We start from the raw sequence: 24844 nt of genomic DNA, 5'->3' as shown, positions 1-24844 counted from the left end.
TGCTGCTCTATTCATGGGCATTTATGTTAAAAAATGGTAGGATGTTATTTGGTAGCCCTACAGGGACTGAAATAGGGATAATGCACAGAGAGATGGGTTTTTGTATAAAATTGCTGATCCGAAATACTTCAAGAAGGTTAGGTTGAAGGTTTTAAATGACTTGGCGGAAACATGGTATTGAATCAGAAGGGCCTTGAAAATTCCTTATTTTAGTCAGCTGGCTCCAATTTGGGACACACCAGGGTCTCCACTTTGGACTAAAGATTTACTTGTTAGACCCTTAAAAGCAGAGGGCCTCTTGAGATGGGAGCAGTTATTCCAAGAAGGGCAGTTAAAATCATGGGGTCAGTGCGAGGAGGAGTGGGGTCCTAGTTTTTCTAGATTTAAATACCTTCAAATTCAGAGTTGGTAAGCGGTATCGGGCGATCTGATAGGTACCTCTAACGAATTGGAGAAGAAACTTTTTTCCAATTGTACTTTTAAGAAATAAATTGCACTGTGGTACTGGCTAATGCTCGAGATGGAGGATGGTCCTTTCACGCTACCAGAAGACATGTGGGGAAGGTGCTTGCCGGAGATCGCGACCGAAGACCAACGGCAACTAACAATGTCTATGCTTTATAAAACGGTGAAATCTGCATATTTAAGGAGGAATCACTTTTTTACTATGCATAGGGCTTATTGGACTCCACTAAGGCTTTTGAAATTTGGATCAGGAGCAGTGGTGGTGTGTCTCAAGTGCAGAAGTCTAAATGAAGATGATTTGCACATGTTTCTGCGATGCCCGAAGATTCAGACCTTTTGGGAGGCCGTGAGTAGTTGTTTATCAAGAGTTCTAGGCTTGCAGATCAAGGTAAGCCCTGAGTTGGTTATATGTGGAAGACTTGAACTGCATGGTAAGAGCATGAGTGACAGTGAGAAGTTTATATTTTATGCTGTATTGTTAGCTCGAAGGGCCTTGAAAATTCCTTATTTTAGTCAGCTGGCTCCAATTTGGGACACACCAGGGTCCCCACTTTGGACTAAAGATTTACTGGTTAGACCCTTAAAAGAAGAGGGCCTCTTGAGATGGGAGCAGTTATTCCCAGAAGGGCAGTTAAAATCATGGGGGCAGTGCGAGTAGGAGTGGGTTCCTAGTTCTTCTAGATTTAAATACCTTCAAATTCAGAGTTGGTATGCGGTATAGGGCGATTGATAGGTACCTCTAACGAATTGGAGAAGAAATGTTTTTCCAATTGTACTTTTAAGAAATAAATTGCACTGTGGTACTGGCTAATGCTCGAGATGGAGGATGGTCCTTTCACGCTACCAGAAGACCTGTGGGGGAAGGTGCTTGCCGGAGATCGCGACAGAAGACCAATGGCAAGTAACACTGTCTATGCTTTATAAAACGGTGAAATCTGCATATTTAAGGAGGAATCACTTTTTTACTATGCATAGGGCTTACTGGACTCCACTAAGGATTTCAAAATTTGGATCAGGAGCAGTGGTGGTGTGTCCCAAGTGCAGAAGTCCAAATGAAGATGATTTGTACATGTTTCTGCGATGCCCGAAGATTCAGACCTTTTGGGAGGCCGTGAGTAGTTGTTTATCAAGAGTTCTAGGCTTACAGATCAAGGTAAGCCCTGAGTTGGTTATATGTGGAAGACTTGAACTGCATGGTAAGAGCATGAGTGACAGTGAGAAGTTTATATTTTATGCTGTATTGTGAGCTCAAAGAGAGCTATGTAAACTTTGGGTTTCCCCCGCCAGTCCCACGAAGGGTGGTTGGCTACAATGAATGAGACTTTTTGCTAAGATGGATATTTCAGATCAGACTAAAAAGAGATATAACTTTTGGAAGCCTTTTCTAACACGCTATGGTTGAGGCTTGGGTGCGCAAATTTTAGAGTCCAATGATTAAGCCTTTAATGGCTTCGGGTGGTGGAAATCTTCTCTGTATGTACAGGAAGACAAGGGAAAGGATATGAGTGTGCGGCCGGGGGAGGAGGCCCTCCAGAGATAATCGAAGGTTCAGTGATTATGGGGGGTCTCTACTCTCCAAGCTTTATATCTACCCACCTGCATCCAGTAAATGAAGTTGAACGCCCAGGGCGGTACCGTAAGGAGAAGGGCGGCAATAAGGCGAATGAGGACAAAAAAGAAAGAAAAAAAAAAAGAACAATTCATAAAAAAGAGTGAATGGCATGTACAAACAGCTGTTTGAAAGCTGCTTTTTCTAGTAATTGAGTAGTTTATCTTGCTGGCTGATTTTATGCAAACACATCTAATGTGATTCCGTGATAGATAGGGAGAGGAGTCAAAAGAATATGGACAGAGATATTCAGCAGATTTATATATGTCTCTTTGCATAAACAACATTTGAAACATCCGCGCCTCATTGTCCCTTATACTAGTGAAACTGATAATCCTGCAATGTTGCCCTGATCATTTTTTGTGTTACAAATTAACAAGCACTCAAGTAAACACAGAAGCAGTGAGATAGGCACATTTTGTGGGCTGTATTTCCCTTAAAGTTCCAACCAAAAAGGTCCAACATGGCTGACTGGGAATGTATATGGAATTACACAATTTTGTAATCAGTGCTAGAAAAGGTAAACTAACTTTGTTCATGCATCGCAGTAGGCATTATGAAATTCACTATTAGCTAGATTGCAGTCAATAAAAATATGCAAACAGAATCTTTTCAAGCTTACAATACAAGGTTGCGTTTGAGGTGTCAGACAACACACTTTGGTTCCCAAATTTGCTCTCTGTCGAAGGAAGGTTAATCTTTTCTCAGTCAGAGTAATTCTGTCACACATAATGAATTTGACACACTAAAAATCCACTAACACCATGCAAGACTAGCTGCATTCATGCTTATGCTATGAATTTCCTAATACAGTAAAGATTAAAGATTACACATCGGAATTCCTTACTGGCATTGGCCTAATTTTATGATAGGACCACTGTATGAGCAACTATTTTTAATTGTTTATACCATGCATAAAACGATCTAAGGAATTACATACCTGCCATGGATGGAAGTCTGAGACATTTGCACAGGCCTCTTGATGAAAACGCTCTTCCCCATGCATGCAAGTCCGTAAATCCTCTAGCGCTAGAGCAGTGGCATGGACGGCATTGTAAATATTGTAGGTGATCCTGAAGTCTATCACGCTATTTCGTAAAATGTTATTCAGTTTCTCCTCACCTGTACATCTCCTTGTTTTATTCTCTTTGATCTGCAAGGGATTTTCCTTGTCCAACCACAGACAGCCAAAAGTTTCTTCCCAGATCTTCGCTACAAAAGGATCTCTCAGTGAGGTTGAAGGGTTGATGCTGGTGAAATATTCTTCAAAGCCCCTCATCTCACCACTGTGGATTGCAAATCCAAAGGTGCCAGCAAGAATTTCTGAATATTTTTCAACTGAGAGTAGAGATGATGTTGACCAGGCTTCACTGGCAATCCAGATTCTCCCAGTTACATTCTGTCTCAATATCTCATCAAAAAGAGGAACCAAGTAAGCGTTAAAAGCGAAAACAACAATGGCTTTAGCTGTTGAGTTTTTGATCACTTGAACAATATGAAAGGCATTCTTATCAGCTTTGTTTCGGAGAATGCTCTCAGTGAAGGCCACACAAGCCCCAGATTTGATTAGCTCTTGCTGTACAATGCTACTGCCCTGTTGTCCATAGTCATCATCCACTGCAAGAATGCCCACCCAGGTCCATCCAAAATACATCACCAACTGTGCCAGTCCCACAGCCTGGAAGTCATCACTGGGAATGGTGCGGAAAAAGGAAGGAAACTGGTTCCGATCACTAAGGAGAGGACTTGATGAGAAGTAACTGATCTGTTGAAGAATTAAAATAGAACGTTCTCATGATTAGGCTCTTACAATATTCTGAAATGGTGAACAGTGTTTTTTGTCTTGTGAAAACCTACCAAACGGTTGCTGGCTGTAAATCTTGTTTGCTTAGTTATTGTCAGAACAGTATGTTTCATGTAGTATTACTGTGTTTTGGTGCAGTAAGTACTTGCACACTGACAAAAGAAAAGGTCAATCAATCAAGTCAAGTTGGTTCCCATCTGTTGGAGTGCTTAAAGGCAAAGTAGATGTTGGTTGAGCAAGCAGACTTTCTTTTCAAAGATCTGAAGTGAATTTTGAGACATTTTGTGGTAAGCAAAGCAGAGGTATGGGTCTAAAGGAGAGATGTGAGCCCTGTGACTATGCATGATTGACTCCAACGTCAAGCGTGACTTTCGTAGGAATATCTTGAGCTTTTTCTGGTAGATGTTTGTAGGTTCGGAATTTGAATAGAACAAAGCTAGTCCTGAGAAGGAATAACAAACTGAATTCTTTACGCAGAAATTAGGGATAACATTGTGAGAATGTTGGAACAGGCACTTTCTGGTTCGCTAAGGCGATAGCCTAGCCAAGCAGAATTTACCACTCCCATCAGGGGTGGGAGATTACAATCACTGAACAACCTACACTCACCTTTGAGTAGCTTGGCACTGAGCAGTCAGGCTTATCAGAGAGGCAATGTGTAAAGCACTGGCACAGCACTCACACACAATAAATACAATGAGCAACACAAAAGGGACTTCACACCTGGTGAATGTAAATAAAGTTTGTATTCAGCACACACATTAATTAACACAACATGAACATCATGTAATGCTGGGCATAAATCACACTTGGAAATGTTACTAGCAGTACTAGATCCAACCGTGTAAAAATCACATCAGTAGTATGCACACTTGGAAAAGATACTACTTTACCCCCAGCACCCTTATGCTATGCAAAACATTGTCAAAACTAGGCCCACCCTAGAAATTATTATAATTCAATACCACACAGTTATCGGGTGCACCCCAGATCACAACAATATCAAACATATGAACATACAAAGAATTACAACACTTTTAAGGAGCACCGTGGGCCGAGGTTGCATGGGTAAAATCAATGTCAAATGTAGGATTATTTTGGCAAGGAATCAACGTATAAAGCAACACTGCGGGGAGGTGAAATGAATCACAGTCGGGGCATACCCTGCCAACTTAGGGTGAACAAAGTAAACACAAGGAGATGATGGATGGAGCGCTGAATTTTTCAGACACTCACAACAGTCACACATCTGGGTTGAATCTATCATCGTTCTTTAGAACTTGTGTTTGCTTTATTCACCCTAGTTGGCAGGGTATGACCAGACGTGGGTCCCTTGCTCACTTTGCCACTGTATTCAAGGTAGCCTGGCTGATGAGGGGTGTTACCCCCAAACTGGTCCCAGGATGCTTGTTTCTAGTCCAGGAAAGACCTTGCTTGGCAGTTCGCGCTGGATTGTTCGCATGAGGAACAGGGTCAAGACTGATTTGCATATGGCTGGGTCTGAACTGGGTGGTGAAGTGAGCTAAAGAACGATGATGGGTTTAACCTAGATCTGTGACTGGGGGTGAGAGTCTGAAAAGTTTCAGCACTCCGTCCATTATCTCCTTGTGTTTGCTTTCCCCTAAAGTTCAGTCTTGTCTGCCATAAAGCTATGGAATGCAAATCTTAATCTTTACTATTTAGTGGGGCCATAATCTGGCTCCCAGGATCCAAGTGTAAAAACCTCTCTCTCTAATTTATCCAGCCAGGTGCCAAATGGCAGAGCCAAGTATAACAAGATTAGGGAGTGTAGAGGTAAGCGCTAAGGTGGATACATCCTCCACTTAGGTATCAGTTTATAAACAAAAGGATCCACCTTATAGAAGGAGGTACTCAAAAGACCAGATAGCAGGGGTAATGGTGAATGAGTGTCCCAAAACGTGGTTGGGCACACCCAATGTTGTTTAAATACCCCTCACACACCAAGAATGGCCCATGGTGTCATGCTTCATCATTGGGGTCTTCCCGCCCCGCTGCGGGACGTGCTACGACCTACGACTACGTGGGAGCACTTTCGATGAAGTACTATGTGTGATGTAAAGGGAGGGTCTATTGTAGTTGTGAGAATGTGTATGTTAAAAAGCAACTGGCCCAGGGAGACAGAAAAAACTTTAATTTGTCCCAAGAGGGCTGGTGCTAGTAAAAACAAAAGTGCGGAGTTTGCCTATGTAATGTGTGGTTACTCCTTGTGGGTCAACATGTTTCGATGCTGGGCATCTTCATCAGGACAGAGAAAAGATCCCTCCCAACTTAGAAGCATGTGCTTAGTAAATACGTAAAAGTGAAAAAAATGCAGTAAATAATGCACGTGTATACAATACCTAATAGTATGTATGAAGATTTATATGTATATGAGGAAAATGCCTCATGAACCTAGAACAGGTAGGATCGTAATGGAGCTTTTGTTGTGCCCTGGCTGACAATCTCAGCTACGAGTCTGTCCTTCCCGCGGTTACTATTAGGTATTGTATACACGTGCATTATTTACTGCATTTTTTTCACTTTTACGTATTTACTAAGCACATGCTTCTAAGTTGGGAGGGATCTTTTCTCTGTCCTGATGAAGATGCCCAGCATCGAAACATGTTGACCCACAAGGAGTAACCACACATTACATAGGCAAACTCCGCACTTTTGTTTTTACTAGCACCAGCCCTCTTGGGACAAATTAAAGTTTTTTCTGTCTCCCTGGGCCAGTTGCTTTTTAACATACACATTCTCACAACTACAATAGACCCTCCCTTTACATCACACATAGTACTTCATCGAAAGTGCTCCCACGTAGTCGTAGGTCGTAGCACGCCCCGTCCCGCAGCGGGGCGGGAAGACCCCAATGATGAAGCATGACACCATGGGCCATTCTTGGTGTGTGAGGGGTATTTAAACAACATTGGGTGTGCCCAACCACGTTTTGGGACACTCATTCACCATTACCCCTGCTATCTGGTCTTTTGAGTACCTCCTTCTATAAGGTGGATCCTTTTGTTTATAAGCCAAATGGCAGAGGTCTGTCATTCTAGTTCCATGCCCAATGTGTGTCGCTGGAGAATGCACAGATGTGATCCCCCAGCCTCCAGTGTGGGATGAGTCAAACTACAAGGCACACAAAGAGTTTTAGAGCAGAAAAATGACCACTTTTCAGAAATGGCATTTCTCAGCTAATTACTAATGACAAATCTACTGGTAAACAGGAGAGGGTTTGTCACTGTGAATCCAATGATAGGAAACATTATGAGGCTGCTCCACTGCAATTCACTATTGCACTTTTTTATTTCAGTCATTCCCCCATGTTAGCCTATGGGAAGACCTAACCTCATAAGTAGTGAAAACAAACATGGATATTCTTTACTACCTGGGCAGGGTACACACGTGTGTACCTGCCCTGTCTTTCACCTCCCACGTTCTTCAACCCTCAAAACTTATCCTAGAGGTGTTCTCGCTGTAGGGAAAAGACCTCTCAGGATTGGCTAGGGTTTAGAAAGGCCAAACTGAGCATGAGTGCAATTGCACACACCCAGGCCTGCAATGGCAGGCTGGACTCATGTTTAAAAACTCCATTGGCGCAAGTGTGCACACACAGCCCTGCAAAGGCAGGCTTGTGACATGTTTAAAATGATCCGGTAAGCACTACTTTTTAACATGTGTAGGATGGGTGTGTACACTTTCACACTGCCTTTACAGTGGGAAAGTGCCCAGAGCCCTAAGGCCACAAATAGAGAATCAGCAACACCCTGATGGTGTCTCTTGAGAAGAGCCAACATCCTAGGTAAGGGAAACCCACATGGGGATTCTTGACTACCTGGGTATGGAACACCCATAAGTAACTGCCCTGCCTTTCGCATGCCACCTACTCTGCCTCTCAGGGATTACCTTAGGGGTGCTCTAGTGGTAGTGGAAGGCCCACTCAGGGTTGGCTAATGAGTTAGAAATGCCACTCTGAGCACAAGCGCAGCGGCGCACCCACAGGTCTGCAATGGCAGACCCAATGAATGTTTAACAGGCTATTCTGGTGTGTGGCACAATCAGTGCTGCATTCCACTACTTGCCAGTGCAATACCTGCCCTGGGTATGTGGTGTATCTTTTTACAAGGCACTCACAGGCACAACACCTAAACCAATCAAGTAAGCTCCATTTCCTAGCATGTGTAGGAAAGGCGTGCCCGTTTTTACACTGCATTACAGTGGAAAAGCGCCTAGAGTCCTAAGGCCATGATGAAAAGAGAGTCAGCAAAAACCAGGAGGAAAAAGTAAAATGTTTTGGGGAAAACCCCCTAAAAGGGCCATGTCCAACAGAAAACAATTGAGGCCTATGGGGTGGTGCACTATTGAGGTTCCGTGAGAATCGTAATGACATTTTGGGTGTGTTCGAATATGGACGAGTTTGGTATCTACGAACCGCAAATGACGATTTTAGTGGGTGTACGCGTTTTCGCTACGCTACGATGAATGGTTCGTCTCATTCGTGGGTATGTCCATCTGAACCCTCGGGTTCCATTTTAGATACGGCATCCATTTTGTCTCTTGCCCTCAAGTAGCCAGCGAACGGACACTGTCCGCTTCGTGACCCTGGGATTCCCAAACCTTCGCGGAGAACACGTGTTCCTTTGAGGTTGTCTTTATGATGAGTGGGATGACACTGTAAGGGCAGATGGCTCCGCTCGAGGCTCATCTTGCCGTGCTAGTCTATTGTTTCAGTCGTGCATGCATTAGGCATGGATCCTTTGATCCTGCAATCGTGCTTCCGATATTGATCCCTACACTCTTTTTCAAGCTGTTGTCCATCCTTGTTCTTCCTTTGCATCTGTTTCTGTCCCTTCTCCTAGTTCGTTTAGAGTCAGAATGGAATGTGTTTACAGTGGGGATAATGTGTTTTTATAGTTGGGAACCGGCAATGTAACTGTAATTATGTTCCGGGTTTCCGAAAATATGAATGCGACCCTTTGAAGTTTACTGTGGGAACTGAGTTGTAACCTTTTGTTCGCCATGTTGTTCAATGACGAAAATGTGTATAAAAGGAGCGATCCACTTTTGCAATTTGAAGCAGTCTCCCAGAACCTACACGTTGTGTACTTCTTGTGATTTCTGTATCCCTGCAGTAAATAAATGCTGATCTTTGACGCCGCCGGAAGTGTCCCGTGTCTCTGTGTTTTGTACGCCGGAACAGGTAACCCACGAAGGTTTCAGATGTTGTCCCCTGGCACCGCTGGGTCTTAGAATTGCCCAGTCCTTCAGTTGGCGCCCAATGTGGGGCGACATCAGCGGTACCGGTCCAAAGCCTGACGATCATGAGGAACTTTGTGTGAAATCTCCGAGGGAAGGTGCACCCCGCTTCATCGATCCAGTTGTCGAAATAAGTGGTCCGAAGACTTTTCCCGCGAAGATTCCCGCCTCCTGACGGCTGCGACGGACTGATGCCCTGACTGTCGACCTGTTTTGGCGCCTGGCGTAGTCCTTTGTACGGCGAGACGATAGACGGGCCTTCCTGGTGACGCCATTGCTCTTTCAGTTAAGTGTTTGTGGGTCGCTCCCAGAGTTCATGGTTTTGTAGTTCCCTTTTGGGACGGTTACTTTGTATTTTTTGTAACTTGGTTAAACTTGGTTGTTTGCATGGTTCCATTGCATTTGTGGTTCTTAGTTGTTGGTTCTTAGTTGTTGGGTTTTATTTGACAATTGCAATTGCCAAAAACCGAGGGTCTTGCATTTTTTTGCGAGGACATCGTAATCGATAGCCCTTGAAGTTTGTAAACTCGGTTAGTGTGCACGATGCCTGGCCGTAGTACTTTGTTTGGTTTCCTTAAATGTAGCAGCAAGGATTCCCGGCTGGAGGATTCATGTCCGATACCTCCAGTTGGAACTCCAATTTATGAGCTCTATAGTCGCCACGGGGTAGGTCCTATTGTGTAGAATGAATACTGGATTCGTTATACTAAAAATGATGGTGTTCTTAGTTGGCCACCACATGGTAGTTTCGAAACTGCAATATTAGATAATCTTGAAGCTAAATTGTTTAAAAAGAAGGCTAGGCTGGCCATGTTTGATTCCTTTCGGTTATGGCGTAAAGAGGCCAAGCAGAATGAAATCAAACAGATTAAGAAAAATAAGAGAGAAGGTATTATTACGGTGATGCGAGATGCAGAACAGTATCAGCGAGACAAAGACGAGAAGGAACAGGAAGTTTTTGCTAGGTTGCAGCATATGGCGGTGGATAAATGTTATCCGGTTCTACCGTCTAGTTCTGATAAGAAGGGAGAAGAAGCGGTAGAGGATCCATTATTGTCTTATCTATTGAAATCACCACCTCCCTATGCACAGGATACTGTGGTTCCTGTGATTCCTCCAGCTCCTCAACCTGTTGTTCTGGCGGCTGCTGGTCAGCCTGTCGTTCCTCCTGTTCTTCTGAATCCCCTTGTGCCCCAAATTGTCCTTACTCCTTTGCCTGTATCTCATCAGCCTATTGTTACTACTACTCCTGCTATCTCGACTACAGCTACTGTTTCTACGTTTACTCCTAATGTTGTTGCTCCTGTACTTCTTTCTTCTTCCCCTTCTGTTCGTAGTCGTATACCTAATGCTGTTGCTAATCTCTATTCTCCACTTTCTGGACCAATACTCGGGTCCGATCTTTCTGATGTCTCTCAGAGGCGCAGTCAAATTCCTGGTGGTAGAGAATGTGGGATGTTAGTGAAAATGACGCGTAAATGGATTAGGCATCCTGCTAAGTACACTTCGCGTATAGTTTTCGATACGTTTTCTCAGTTTAATGAGCCCACACAAAGATTCGTGTTCGAGGAAATGTGTAAATCCTGAAGAGAAGAGTGGGATAATGATAAGGTAGACAATGTACCGCCTGAGATGACTGAACTTCAGAATCAGTTTTCGAATGGTATGATTGTGGGTGGTAATGTTCGACGCGCTTTAGAGCGTCTGTTATCTTTTCGATCTACAGTACAACCTCGAGCATTGTTTAAGGACAAAACTGAGGAGGGGTTGGCACAACCTGGTCAGTATCCTATGCGAGAAGTTCCCCCAGTGTGGATGCCAGGTGATCCTGCTGCTAATCCCGCTGTTCTACCACACTTTCAGAGAGTTTGGATACACCTCCCATGGAAGCGATCGGAAGTTTTGCAGGTGAAGCAAACTTTGCCTGACCCCCGCAAAAATCCGGCAGGTTATTATAAGGAGTTATCCCAATTAGTGGATGCTACTGTTATGAACCTCGCCGATATCGACATGTTGTTCGGTAATGTAGTACCTCAACCGATTTGGGCGAAAATCCGTCAACATAATCACGTAGCTGAGTTAGGCGGTGATTGGGTTGCTCTTGCGGCGGCTGACGGACGACAAGTTGGTGGGTCTAAACCTGAACAGCTCATTGAGGATCTACCCCAGAGGATAATTACACTTATGAAGACGCTTATGCCAGCGGTAAGAGTTAACTGGGATAAACTGTCCGCGTGCAGACAAAAGAAGGGCGAGAGTGTCTCCGATTTCTTTACGAAATTTGAGGAGGCATTCATCGATCACAGTGGTCAGGATATGAGTACTGAGGGAGGTCAGCGACTGTTTGTTGATAAATTTGTATCGAATTTGTTGCCTGAACTAAGTAACAAATTGAAGAATTCTGAAAGTTCGTGGGCCGTTTCTACCACTGCTCAAATATTAGCCACGGCCCAATACTACGAAATTAGAGAGAAAGAAGAGAGCGAACGTGTAGATAAGAAAACGAAGGATCTCAAAACTAAGGTCTTATTGCAGCAAGCGTATCCTCCGCGCTTGAATCAAAATGATTCGCAACAGCAAAATCGATTGCAATCATAGTCTTCTAGGTCGCAGTCGCGTACTGTTTCCTCTACACCACGATCTATGCTGGGGTATAATCAATGCACATATTGTAGGGGTGAGGGCCATCTGAAGTTTAATTGTCCAGTTTTGCGTGACCGAAACAATGGTGTTTCGGCTCGAGGAGGTCGTAGTGGTCCTCAACAAGCTTCACGTGGTAGAGGTCGCGGTGTTACTCAGAATCAAAATGAGCGTTTTGCCACTTCATCAGACTCGCAAAATTGCTTTGATCGGCGCGATTCATCGTCTGGTAGATCTGCACAGTATCATGTGGACGACTATTATGTCGAGCATGATGTTGATGTTGACGGTCATTACTAGGACAGCTATAGACGAAGAGAGGGAGTAGTATCGGTTCCGGTTGATCAGAGAGGGCCTTACGTCGCAGTTGCCACATTGGGCGTAGTTGAGCCTTTTCTGTTGGACACTGGTGCAGCGAAAAGTTCCATCATGCATTCGAAACTCCCTGGCGCGCCTTTGTCTGGATTAACAAATGTTTCCGTTGGATTCTCTGGCGCCCCCGTTAGCAATCCAGTTTCTAGCCCTTTGCCCCTCACAATTGGATCTCGTGAGTTAGAAGCTCCTTTGATTTTGACTACTGGTTGTGGGGAGAATCTTTTGTGCCTGGATTTGTTGAAACGATTATATGCGACTTTGTACTGTTCTCCTGCGGGAGTGGAGCTTACGTTGGGTCAGAGAGTGATCTCTCCTATGTATTTGTCAACTGATAAGCTCCCACCGGAATTGAGTTCTCTTCCTGAGTCTTTGTGGGCAACAGGTCCCAATGATGTGGGCCTGCTGGAGATACCACCTTATGTTGTTCAATTGAAATCAAATGTGAAATTACCACGCATTCCCCAGTATCGTATCTCTCTTGATGGAGAACGAGCACTATTAGCGATCATTTACGATTTGATCGATAAAGATGTTATCGAAGAAACTCGGGGTAACGTGTGTAATAGTCCTGTGTTACCTATTTTGAAACGAACTGATCCATCTAAGCCTCCTGTGTATCGTTTTGTTATTGATTTAAGAGAGGTAAATAAAATTGTAATTCCACAGTTTCCCGTGGTGCCTGACATTACAGCTTTGCTGACTCTGATTCCAGCTTCTGCATCATGGTTCTCGGTAATTGATCTGAAGAATGCTTTCTTTAGCATTCCGATTGCTGAGGAAAGCAGAGATCTATTCGGTTTCTCATTAGGTGGTCGCAGCTTCAGGTTTAAACGCGCACCTCAGGGCTACTGTGAGAGTCCATCGATCTACAGCCAAGCTCTTAAGAGTCAACTTGATGCGTTTGTGTTACCGGCTGGTGCGGCCTTGATTCAGTACGTTGATGATCTGTTGGTAGCTGCTGACACTGAACAGATTTGCAAAACTGCTACGGTATCACTGTTACAGCATTTATGCGACTTACATCACAAAGTGTCACCTTCTAAACTGCAATATTGTTGTCAAGAAGTAACCTATCTAGGTCACTTATTGTCAAAGGAGGGAAGAAGGTTGACCCGAGAAAGAATTGCAGCGATTGCTCGAATGACTGTGCCAACAACTCAGAGAGATGTGCGTGCCTTTCTAGGTATCACGTCATACTGCAGACAGTGGATTCCGAACTTTTCACTGTTAGCGAAGCCATTGATAGCTCTCACGTGCAAGGATGTTTCGACTCCTTTGCCATGGACGGAAGAATGTCAGAAAAGTTTTTCTGAACTGCGTGATGCGTTGTGTTCGGCTCCTGTGTTAGGTACTCCTGATTACAGTAAACCGTTTACACTATACGTTCACGAGAGAGAAGGTTGTGCGTTGAGTGTTTTGACGCAACAATTTGGTGGTAAGCAGCGTCCATGTGCATATTTTTCCTCGACCTTAGACTCGGTAGCTAGAGCGTTACCGAGTTGCTTGAGAGCGACAGCGGCAGCTGCGGTGTCTATTCGACAATCCGCAGGTCTGGTCATGGATAATATGCTCACAGTGATGGTTCCGCATGCAGTTGACACTCTCCTGAATCGTACAAAAACTCAACATCTGACGAGTGCAAGGTTGTCCGGTTACGAGTTGACACTTTTGGCAAGTCATATACAGATCAAGCGTTGTAATGTGCTGAATCCAGCGACATTGTTGCCGACTAATATGGAATCAAATGATGTACCACCACATGATTGCTATTTACGAACTGAGGAAGAAACGAAGGGTCGTGTTGACCTGAAAAACACTCCATTGATAGACCCCGATGGCACTTTGTATGTTGATGGTTCATGTTTTAAGTTGCTGAATGGTGATGTGACGACTGCGTATGCTGTAGTGACGTTGAGTAAGGTTGTGGAAACTGCGAGATTGAGTCAGAATTCAGCGCAAGCGGCAGAGTTGATTGCGTTGACAAGAGCGTGTGTTTTGTCTAAGGGAAAGCGAGTGAATGTGTTTACTGATAGTCAATATGCGTTTGGCGTTGCACATAGCTTTGGTCGACTATAGAGAGAAAGAGGATTCATGACATCACATGGTACGAAGATCCAACACGGACAGCTCGTGAACGATCTTTTGGATGCACTTACATTGCCTAAACAGGTGGCAATCATTAAATGTAGTGCGCATCGAAAGGTTACGGATGATGTTGGTCGTGGTAATGCATTTGCGGATGAGGTTGCTAAGGAAACTGCTAAGAATCTTGCGACCCGAATGTATGTTACAAGTTCAGTGAGGTGGCCGACGGAGACTGGTATGTGTGAAGACACTGTTGCGAGCGTGAAAGCAATTCAGAATGAGGCCACTGAAACTGAAAAGACCAAGTGGAAAGAAAGCACGGGAAAGTTAGACACGCATGGATGTTGGGTTGACTTGTCGGAATGTCAGAGGTGGATGTTACCGGATGCATATGTGCTAGCCGTTGTGACTATGGCTCACGGCTTGTCACATATTAGCGCTAAAGGTATATGTAAGTTGTTGTCCCCTGTATGGAAGAATGATGGTATTGCTAAATGTGCTGAGAGAGTGGTTAAGAATTGTATGGTATGTTTGATATATAATCCTGGCAAGGGCACCCCCACTCCACCCGGTCATTTCGCTCCTCCTACATGTCCCTTTGAGGTTATCCAACTGGATTTCATCCATATGGAGAGATGCAATAATTTGAAGTACGTTTTAGTTGTGGTTTGTGCGTTCTCCAGATGGATCGAGGCCTATCCTCTTAAGGATAATACTGCCCTGTCCACAGCGAAAGTCTTACTGAAGGAATACTTTCCTCGGTATGGAATGCCACGGATTGTGTGGTCAGATAACGGAAGTGAGTTTGTGGGAAGTGTGATGCAGAGTGTGTGTAAGGGCCTTGGAATTCGACAAAAATTCCATAGCGCCAATCATCCCCAGGCAGCGGGTTTGGTTGAAGGGTACAATGGTACTCTGAAACCGAAACTTGCGAAGATACAAGCTACGACTGGTCTGTCATGGCCAGATGCCTTGCCTCTGGCTCTCTTATCGACCAGGGCGACTGTGCACTCTCGAGTAGGGCTTAGCCCATATGAGATTGTGTTTGGCCGCCCTGCAAACATTTGGGGAGTCCCGAGGCCTAAGGCCTTTGATAATCTTGAGTATCCAATGTTAATTGATTATCTTCATGATCTGACTGCTAAACTGAGGTTAATTCATCAACAGGTCTTTGAAGCTTTGCCGGCACAGACAGAGGGTCCTGGACATCGGCTCCAACCGGGTGACTGGGTTGTCACACGCAATTTTGGCAGAAAGCGCAACTTGGAGCCAAGATTTGTGGGTCCCTTCCAAGTATTGCTGGCTACAAGGACTGCAGTTCGGTTGGAAGGCAGAAAGAACTGGGTGCATGCCACCCATATCAAAAAGGTTCCGATCCCTTCACCAGCAGATGATTGGGTGAGAACTGGTATTGCGGCAACGGAAACCGAGACCCCTCTATGTTTTGTGCCGTTTAGTGATGCTCAACCTGTAGGAGACAATACATTGCAGCCGGACACATCTGTTGAGTCGTCAGTTTTGGAGAACTCAAGGTCTGAATTGTCATCTGATCGATTGAACACTGTTTCACAATCCGAACAATTATTTGAAGAGCAGACTCGACCTGGAAGAAGTCGATATTTTCTTCGTTCACGTGACAAAGACTAATAACATTTTTTTGAACTAATATTGTCCTTTACTGTTGCTACGAACATTGAGAACAATTGCATCCTTTACTGACTTTTGAGTTTCCTTTTCATGTGTACTTTTTACAGCCAAGAGATTTTTTATGTTTGTTTAGGAAAACCTATCATCCGGGTTGACCGTAGGGCCGTACGAGTACTTCCTTCTGTTTAGCAGGTTCCTGATACTAGGTCGGTTACTTTTTGTCGATTCCTGGGAACTCCTGGGAATTGATAATCGCTACTCAGAACGAAGTGCGTCAAGAACGTTACGGACGGTTTTTAGAGGATGGCGTTCTCTGAGCTGTTGGAAGTAGAAAGGATGTTGGCGCAAAGATCAAAATTGCATAAGATTGTACGAACAAAATGTTTTTTGTTTCAGGTATTCCTGTTGTTTCTGACTGTTTCTATGCTATTGGTGGGTGGAGTGTATTTTGGAATACAGTCGTTATTGCCTTCCATTTCACCTACTTTTTCTCCTAAACTAAGTTCTATTACCACCGTTTCTCCACATTCCTTTCATCCTCTGCCCCAACATGAACAGGTTAGACGTGCGGAATTCATGAATAACTCCTTCGTTCAACTCGTACATCAGCATCAGTTGGTGATGAACACTACCAACTGTTGGGTGTGTGGGTTAATGCCACATACCATGGATAGGGGTATTCCGTATTTGGTTCTTCCTTACAGCTCCCAGGGGTCAGCTCGAGCATTCCAAACTATGTTCCGTAGTGCACTAGATTCCTACCCCAGTCGAGAGCCACGTTCTGCAAACTTTGGTCCTGGTCCGTACCACAAGCCTTTGGCGATAGCGATTGCTGATTTAGATAGAGATATTTTTGATACATCGCTTATTCCAGATGAAGAGGTGCAAGCCTATAAAGATCTGAGTGAGGCTGAGTATCGTATGTCAGTGGGTGATAGACAGCTTAAGAGCTCGTCTCCAATATGGATTGTACCCCACCTCGATAATTTCTGCTTGAAAGGTCTTGGTCGAAATCCGAGAGCCCAGTTGGGAAGAGTGCTTGTACTGAGACGTATGTTCTAACGATGCTCTCTTCCCCTGTTTTCCTGACCGCCAAGGGTACCTATTTCATATGTTATGAACGTGCATATACATGGTTGGCCCGTGACTTCTCGGGTACCTGTTTTATTGCGAATCTTTTGCCACCGACTTTTACGGTTGTCTCAGACTATCACAAGACTAGAGTTGTGAGAGGCGTTATTAGCAAAGAGGACACTGCCGGTCAAGAAGCAGGAGATTTCTTTAAGGGTTTCTTGCCATTTTGGGGACCTATGGTTAATAGTAGGAACCTGAGACAGTTGAACCGTGTGGTAGAATCGACTGCTAACATAACTGCAAGTGCTCTTGGTAATTTAACAGCAGAACTTCAGGCGGATAGACTTATGACGTTGCAGAACCGTATGGTTCTAGATGTTGTTCTTGCAGATAGAGGTGGTGTGTGCAAGGTGATCCATTCGAGCTGTTGCATTTTCATTCCTGACAACGCTCCAACTGTTTACCAAGCCATCTCGAAGTTACATAAGATCTCCGAGTCCATACACGTGGACGAAGGTGGTTGGACGCTTCTAGGATGGTTTTGGGGTCTGATATCAACTTGGGGTTGGAAGATTCTGATGATCATAGGGGTTGTTGTAACGTTTCTGTTCACGTGTTGTCTTTGTGTGCAGTGTGGTCCTGCCTTATGTGGCCTCTGTGCTACAACGTGTATAAGACGGCCATCTGTTACCAAAGAGACATTGATGGATAGAATGATGTTCCAGCAACAACTGAACGATCTGATGAATATCGAAATTGATTCTGATCTCGACTAGTGCTTGCCTACATGAGGGCAAAAGGAGCGTCTGAGGTTCCGTGAGAATCGTAATGACATTTTGGGTGTGTTCGAATATGGACGAGTTTGGTATCTACGAACCGCAAATGACGATTTTAGTGGGTGTACGCGTTTTCACTACGCTACGATGAATGGTTCGTCTCATTCGTGGGTATGTCCATCTGAACCCTCGGGTTCCATTTTAGATACGGCATCCATTTTGTCTCTTGCCCTCAAGTAGCCAGCGAACGGACACTGAGGTTGTCTTTATGATGAGGGGGATGACACTGTAAGGGCAGATGGCTCCGCTTGAGGCTCATCTTGCCGTGCTAGTCTATTGTTTCAGTCGTGCATGCATTAGGCATGGATCCTTTGATCCTGCAATCGTGCTTCCGATATTGATCCCTACACTCTTTTTCAAGCTGTTGTCCATCCTTGTTCTTCCTTTGCATCTGTTTCTGTCCCTTCTCCTAATTCGTTTACAGTCAGAATGGAATGTGTTTACAGTGGGGATAATGTGTTTTTACAGTTGGGAACCGGCAATGTAACTGTAATTATGTTCCGGGTTTCCAAAAATATGAATGCGACCCTTTGAAGTTTACTGTGGGAACTGAGTTGTAGCCTTTTGTTCGCCATGTTGTTCAATGACGAAAATGTGTATAAAAGGAGCGATCCACTTTTGCAATTTGAAGCAGTCTCCCAGAACCTACACGTTGTGTACTTCTTGTGATTTCTGTATCCCTGCAGTAAATAAATGCTGATCTTTGATGCCGCCGGAAGTGTCCCGTGTCTCTGTGTTTTGTACGCCGGAACAGGTAACCCACGAAGGTTTCAGGTGTTGTCCCCTGGCACCGCTGGGTCTTAGAATTGCCCAGTCCTTCAGTTGGCGCCCAATGTGGGGCGACATCAGCGGTACCGGTCCAAAGCCCGACGATCGTGAGGAACTTCGTGTGAAATCTCCGAGGGAAGGTGCACCCCGCTTCATCGATCCAGTTGTCGAAATAAGTGGTCCGAAGACTTTTCCCGCGAAGATTCCCGCCTCCTGACGGCTGCGACGGACTGATGCCCTGACTGTCGACCTGTTTTGGCACCTGGCGTAGTCCTTTGTACGGCGAGACGATAGACGGGCCTTCCTGGTGACGCCATTGCTCTTTCAGTTAAGTGTTTGTGGGTCGCTCCCAGAGTTCATGGTTTTGTAGTTCCCTTTTGGGACGGTTACTTTGTATTTTTTGTAACTTGGTTAAACTTGGTTGTTTGCATGGTTCCATTGCATTTGTGGTTCTTAGTTGTTGGTTCTTAGTTGTTGGGTTTTATTTGACAATTGCAATTGCCAAAAACCGAGGGTCTTGCATTTTTTTGCGAGGACATCGTAATCGATAGCCCTTGAAGTTTGTAAACTCGGTTAGTGTGCACGATGCCTGGCCGTAGTACTTTGTTTGGTTTCCTTAAATGTTGCAGCACGGATTCCCGGCTGGAGGATTCATGTCCGATACCTCCAGTTGGAACTCCAATTTATGAGCTCTATAGTTGCCACGGAGTAGGTCCTATTGTGTATAATGAATACTGGATTCGTTATACTAAAAATGATGGTGTTCTTAGTTGGCCACCACATGGTAGTTTCGAAACTGCAATATTAGATAATCTTGAAGCTAAATTGTTTAAAAAGAAGGCTAGGCCGGCCATGTTTGATTCCTTTCGGTTATGGCGTAAAGAGGCCAAGCAGAGAGAAATCAAACAGATTAAGAAAAATAAGAGAGAAGGTATTATTACGGTGATGCGAGATGCAGAACAGTATCAGCGAGACAAAGACGAGAAGGAACAGGAAGTTTTTGCTAGGTTGCAGCATATGGCGGTGGATAAATGTTATCTGGTTCTACCGTCTAGTTCTGATAAGAAGGGAGAAGAAGCGGTAGAGGATCCATTATTGTCTTATCTATTGAAATCACCACCTCCCTATGCACAGGATACTGTGGTTCCTGTGATTCCTCCAGCTCCTCAACCTGTTGTTCTGGCGGCTGCTGGTCAGCCTCTCGTTCCTCCTGTTCTTCCGAATCCCCTTGTGCCCCAAATTGTCCCTACTCCTTTACCTGCTCTTCTTCCTACTGCTCCTTTACCTGTATCTCATCAGCCTATTGTTACTACTACTCCTGCTATCTCGACTACAGCTACTGTTTCTACGTTTACTCCTAATGTTGTTGCTCCTGTACTTCTTTCTTCTTCCCCTTCTGTTCGTAGTCGTATACCTAATGCTGTTGCTAATCTCTATTCTCCACTTTCTGGACCAATACTCGGGTCCGATCTTTCTGATGTCTCTCAGAGGCGCAGTCAAATTCCTGGTGGTAGAGAATGTGGGATGTTAGTGAAAATGACGCATAAATGGATTAGGCATCCTGCTAAGTACACTTCGCGTATAGTTTTCGATACGTTTTCTCAGTTTAATGAGCCCACACAAAGATTCGTGTTCGAGGAAATGTGTAAATCCTTGAGAGAAGAGTGGGATAATGATGAGGTAGACAATGTACCGCCCGAGATGACTGAACTTCAGAATCAGTTTTCGAATGGTATGATTGTGGGTGGTAATGTTCGACGCGCTTTAGAGCGTCTGTTATCTTTTCGATCTACAGTACAACCTCGAGCATTGTTTAAGGACAAAACTGAGGAGGGGTTGGCACAACCTAGTCAGTATCCTATGCGAGAAGTTCCCCCAGTGTGGATGCCAGGTGATCCTGCTGCTAATCCCGCTGTTCTACCACACTTTCAGAGAGTTTGGATACACCTCCCATGGAAGCGATCGGAAGTTTTGCAGGTGAAGCAAACTTTGCCTGACCCCTGCAAAAATCCGGCAGGTTATTATAAGGAGTTATCCCAATTAGTGGATGCTACTGTTATGAACCTCGCCGATATCGACATGTTGTTCGGTAATGTAGTACCTCAACCGATTTGGGCGAAAATCCGTCAACAGAATCACGTAGCTGAGTTAGGCGGTGATTGGGTTGCTCTTGCGGCGGCTGACGGACGACAAGTTGGTGGGTCTAAACCTGAACAGCTCATTGAGGATCTACCCCAGAGGATAATTACACTTATGAAGACGCTTATGCCAGCGGTAAGAGTTAACTGGGATAAACTGTCCGCGTGCAGACAAAAGAAGGGCGAGAGTGTCTCCGATTTCTTTACGAAATTTGAGGAGGCATTCATCGATCACAGTGGTCAGGATATGAGTACTGAGGGAGGTCAGCGACTGTTTGTTGATAAATTTGTATCGAATTTGTTGCCTGAACTAAGCAACAAATTGAAGAATTCTGAAAGTTCGTGGGCCGTTTCTACCACTGCTCAAATATTAGCCACGGCCCAATACTACGAAAATAGAGAGAAAGAAGAGAGCGAACGTGTAGATAAGAAAACGAAGGATCTCAAAACTAAGGTCTTATTGCAGCAAGCGTATCCTCCGCGCTTGAATCAAAATGATTCGCAACAGCAAAATCGATTGCAATCACAGTCTTCTAGGTCGCAGTCGCGTACTGTTTCCTCTACACCACGATCTATGCTGGGGTATAATCAATGCACATATTGTAGGGGTGAGGGCCATCTGAAGTTTAATTGTCCAGTTTTGCGTGACCGAAACAATGGTGTTTCGGCTCGAGGAGGTCGTAGTGGTCCTCAACAAGCATCACGTGGTAGAGGTCGCGGTGTTACTCAGAATCAAAATGAGCGTTTTGCCACTTCATCAGACTCGCAAAATTGCTTTGATCGGCGCGATTCATCGTCTGGTAGATCTGCACAGTATCATGTGGACGACTATTATGTCGAGCATGATGTTGATGTTGACGGTCATTACTAGGACAGCTATAGACGAAGAGAGGGAGTAGTATCGGTTCCGGTTGATCAGAGAGGGCCTTATGTCGCAGTTGCCACATTGGGCGTAGTTGAGCCTTTTCTGTTGGACACTGGTGCAGCGAAAAGTTCCATCATGCATTTGAAACTCCCTGGCGCGCCTTTGTCTGGCTTAACGAATGTTTCCGTTGGATTCTCTGGCGCCCCCGTTAGCAATCCAGTTTCTAGCCCTTTGCCCCTTACAATTGGATCTCGTGAGTTAGAAGCTCCTTTGATTTTGACTACTGGTTGTGGTGAGAATCTTTTGGGCCTGGATTTGTTGAAACGATTATATGCAACTTTGTACTGTTCTCCTGCGGGAGTGGAGCTTACGTTGGGTCAGAGAGTGATCTCTCCTATATATTTGTCAACTGATAAGCTCCCACCGGAATTGAGTTCTCTTCCTGAGTCTTTGAGGGCAACAGGTCCCAATGATGTGGGCCTGCTGGAGATACCACCTTATGTTGTTCAATTGAAATCAAATGTGAAATTACCACGCATTCCCCAGTATCGTATCTCTCTTGATGGAGAACGAGCACTATTAGCGATCATTTACGATTTGATCGATAAAGATGTTATCGAAGAAACTCGGGGTAACGTGTGTAATAGTCCTGTGTTACCTATTTTGAAACGAACTGATCCATCTAAGCCTCCTGTGTATCGTTTTGTTATTGATTTAAGAGAGGAAAATAAAATTGTAATTCCACAGTTTCCCGTGGTGCCTGACATTACAGCTTTGCTGACTCTGATTCCAGCTTCTGCATCATGGTTCTCGGTAATTGATCTGAAGAATGCTTTCTTTAGCATTCCGATTGCTGAGGAAAGCAGAGATCTATTCAGTTTCTCATTAGGTGGTCGCAGCTTCAGGTTTAAACGCGCACCTCAGGGCTACTGTGAGAGTCCATCGATCTACAGCCAAGCTCTTAAGAGTCAACTTGATGCGTTTGTGTTACCGGCTGGTGCGGCCTTGATTCAGTACGTTGATGATCTGTTGGTAGCTGCTGACACTGAACAGATTTGCAAAACTGCTACGGTATCACTGTTACAGCATTTATGCGACTTACATCACAAAGTGTCACCTTCTAAACTGCAATATTGTTGTCAAGAAGTAACCTACCTAGGTCACTTATTGTCAAAGGAGGGAAGAAGGTTGACCCGAGAAAGAATTGCAGCGATTGCTCAAATGACTGTGCCAACAACTCAGAGAGATGTGCGTGCCTTTCTAGGTATCACGTCATACTGCAGACAGTGGATTCTGAACTTTTCACTGTTAGCGAAGCCATTGATAGCTCTCACGTGCAAGAATGTTTCGACTCCTTTGCCATGGACGGAAGAATGTCAGAAAAGTTTTTCTGAACTGCGTGATGCGTTGTGTTCGGCTCCTGTGTTAGGTACTCCTAATTACAGTAAACCGTTTACACTATACGTTCATGAGAGAGAAGGTTGTGCGTTGAGTGTTTTGACGCAACAATTTGGTGGTAAGCAGCGTCCATGTGCATATTTTTCCTCGACCTTAGACCCGGTAGCTAGAGCGTTACCGAGTTGCTTGAGAGCGACAGCGGCAGCTGCGGTGTCTATTCGACAATCCGCAGGTCTGGTCATGGATAATATGCTCACAGTGATGGTTCCGCCTGCAGTTGACACTCTCCTGAATCGTACAAAAACTCAACATCTGACGAGTGCAAGGTTGTCCGGTTACGAGTTGACACTTTTGGCAAGTCATATACAGATCAAGCGTTGTAATGTGCTGAATCCGGCGACATTGCTGCCGACTAATATGGAATCAAATGATGTACCACCACATGATTGCTATTTACGAACTGAGGAAGAAACGAAGGGTCGTGTTGACCTGAAAAACACTCCATTGATAGAACCCGATGGCACTTTGTATGTTGATGGTTCATGTTTTAAGTTGCCGAATGGTGATGTGACGACTGCGTATGCTGTAGTGACGTTGAGTACGGTTGTGGAAACTGCGAGATTGAGTCAGAATTCAGCGCAAGCGGCAGAGTTGATTGCGTTGACAAGAGCGTGTGTTTTGTCTAAGGGAAAGCGAGTGAATGTGTTTACTGATAGTCAATATGCGTTTGGCGTTGCACATAGCTTTGGTCGACTATGGAGAGAAAGAGGATTCATGACATCACATGGTACGAAGATCCAACACAGACAGCTCGTGAACGATCTTTTGGATGCACTTACATTGCCTAAACAGGTGGCAATCATTAAATGTAGTGCGCATCGAAAGGTTACGGATGATGTTGGTCGTGGTAATTGTGAGAAGTTGGCCTGATATGTAGTGCTCACTATTCTGGTGATCACTGTGTATCATTCCAAACGACCCTTATTGATGATTGGTTGTAAGTCAACCTTTTTGACCAGCTATCCTAGTAGCGTGGATACGAGCAGTCTTTAGGCTAAACTCTAGAGGGCGTGTTAAGCCAGCTGTTTACCATCACATATACCCCTTGAACACCAAGTGAAAGGACACCACACAAGTTGTTATGAAAATAAAAGGATATTTATTTATAACAAGACTACCCTGGCTCTTTATGAGTCAGGGAGCTAAGCACAATACAAAACTCTTAGGAAAATACTACTGGTTGCACAATTTACACAAATGCCCGAGGGGCACGGGAAACCATCTACACTTACAGGGAAATGCGAATGGATAGAGTCTGGAGGTACTGATTCCGGAGTGTTCCGATCAGTGGGACTAAACGAAAAAAAAGGAACTAGACACTTGTAGAGCGAACCTGCGATGGAGCACTGAAATGCTCAAGTTACCTAGCCCAGCGGCTGCGGCTGCGTGAAGTTCGGCAAGATGTCGGGAGTCCTCGTGTAGTCTCAGGAGCCTGAAAGAAGAAGTTGCTGGCAGGCGACCAGTGTCGATATTCAGCGAGATCCAAGCCTGGATCGGTGATGAAGGAAACCTGAAAGCAGAGGGGACTCAGTTCTTAACCGCTAGCCAGCGATCGTGTGGGTACCAGGAGGGTACCGGCTGAAGTCACCTCGACCAGGTGAGTGGGTGACGTCGGACTCGGCTGTTCCTCGGACCAGGAGGCGCGGCGGCGACCAGGATGGAGGGCGAGCTGTCCCACGAAGGTGTCTGCTGTCGATGATGCTGAGCCCAGGAAGGGGCAGCGGATCTTGGCAGTGGCAACCCAAGCGGGGAAGTCACGATGGCGTCTGGAGTGGACCAGGAGGGTCCGTGGTACTCCTCTGTTGGAGGGAAGCAAGAGCC

General features: G+C 44.9%; 1 protein-coding gene across 1 annotated transcript in view; it reads right to left on the bottom strand.

Moving 5' to 3' along the window:
- Window positions 1–24844, bottom strand: part of LOC146782750 (extracellular calcium-sensing receptor-like) — a 107207-nt gene that overhangs the window by 59909 nt on the left and 22454 nt on the right. Inside the window, exon 3 of the mRNA XM_085637821.1 lies at window positions 3015–3839. Coding sequence (XP_085493947.1) covers window positions 3015–3839 — 825 coding nt within the window. The remainder of the gene's footprint in view (window positions 1–3014; window positions 3840–24844) is intronic.

This window comes from Triturus cristatus, chromosome 12 (assembly GCF_964204655.1).
Source record: "Triturus cristatus chromosome 12, aTriCri1.1, whole genome shotgun sequence".
Lineage (NCBI taxonomy): Eukaryota > Metazoa > Chordata > Amphibia > Caudata > Salamandridae > Triturus > Triturus cristatus.
This window is presented reverse-complemented; position numbering and strand designations above follow the sequence as displayed.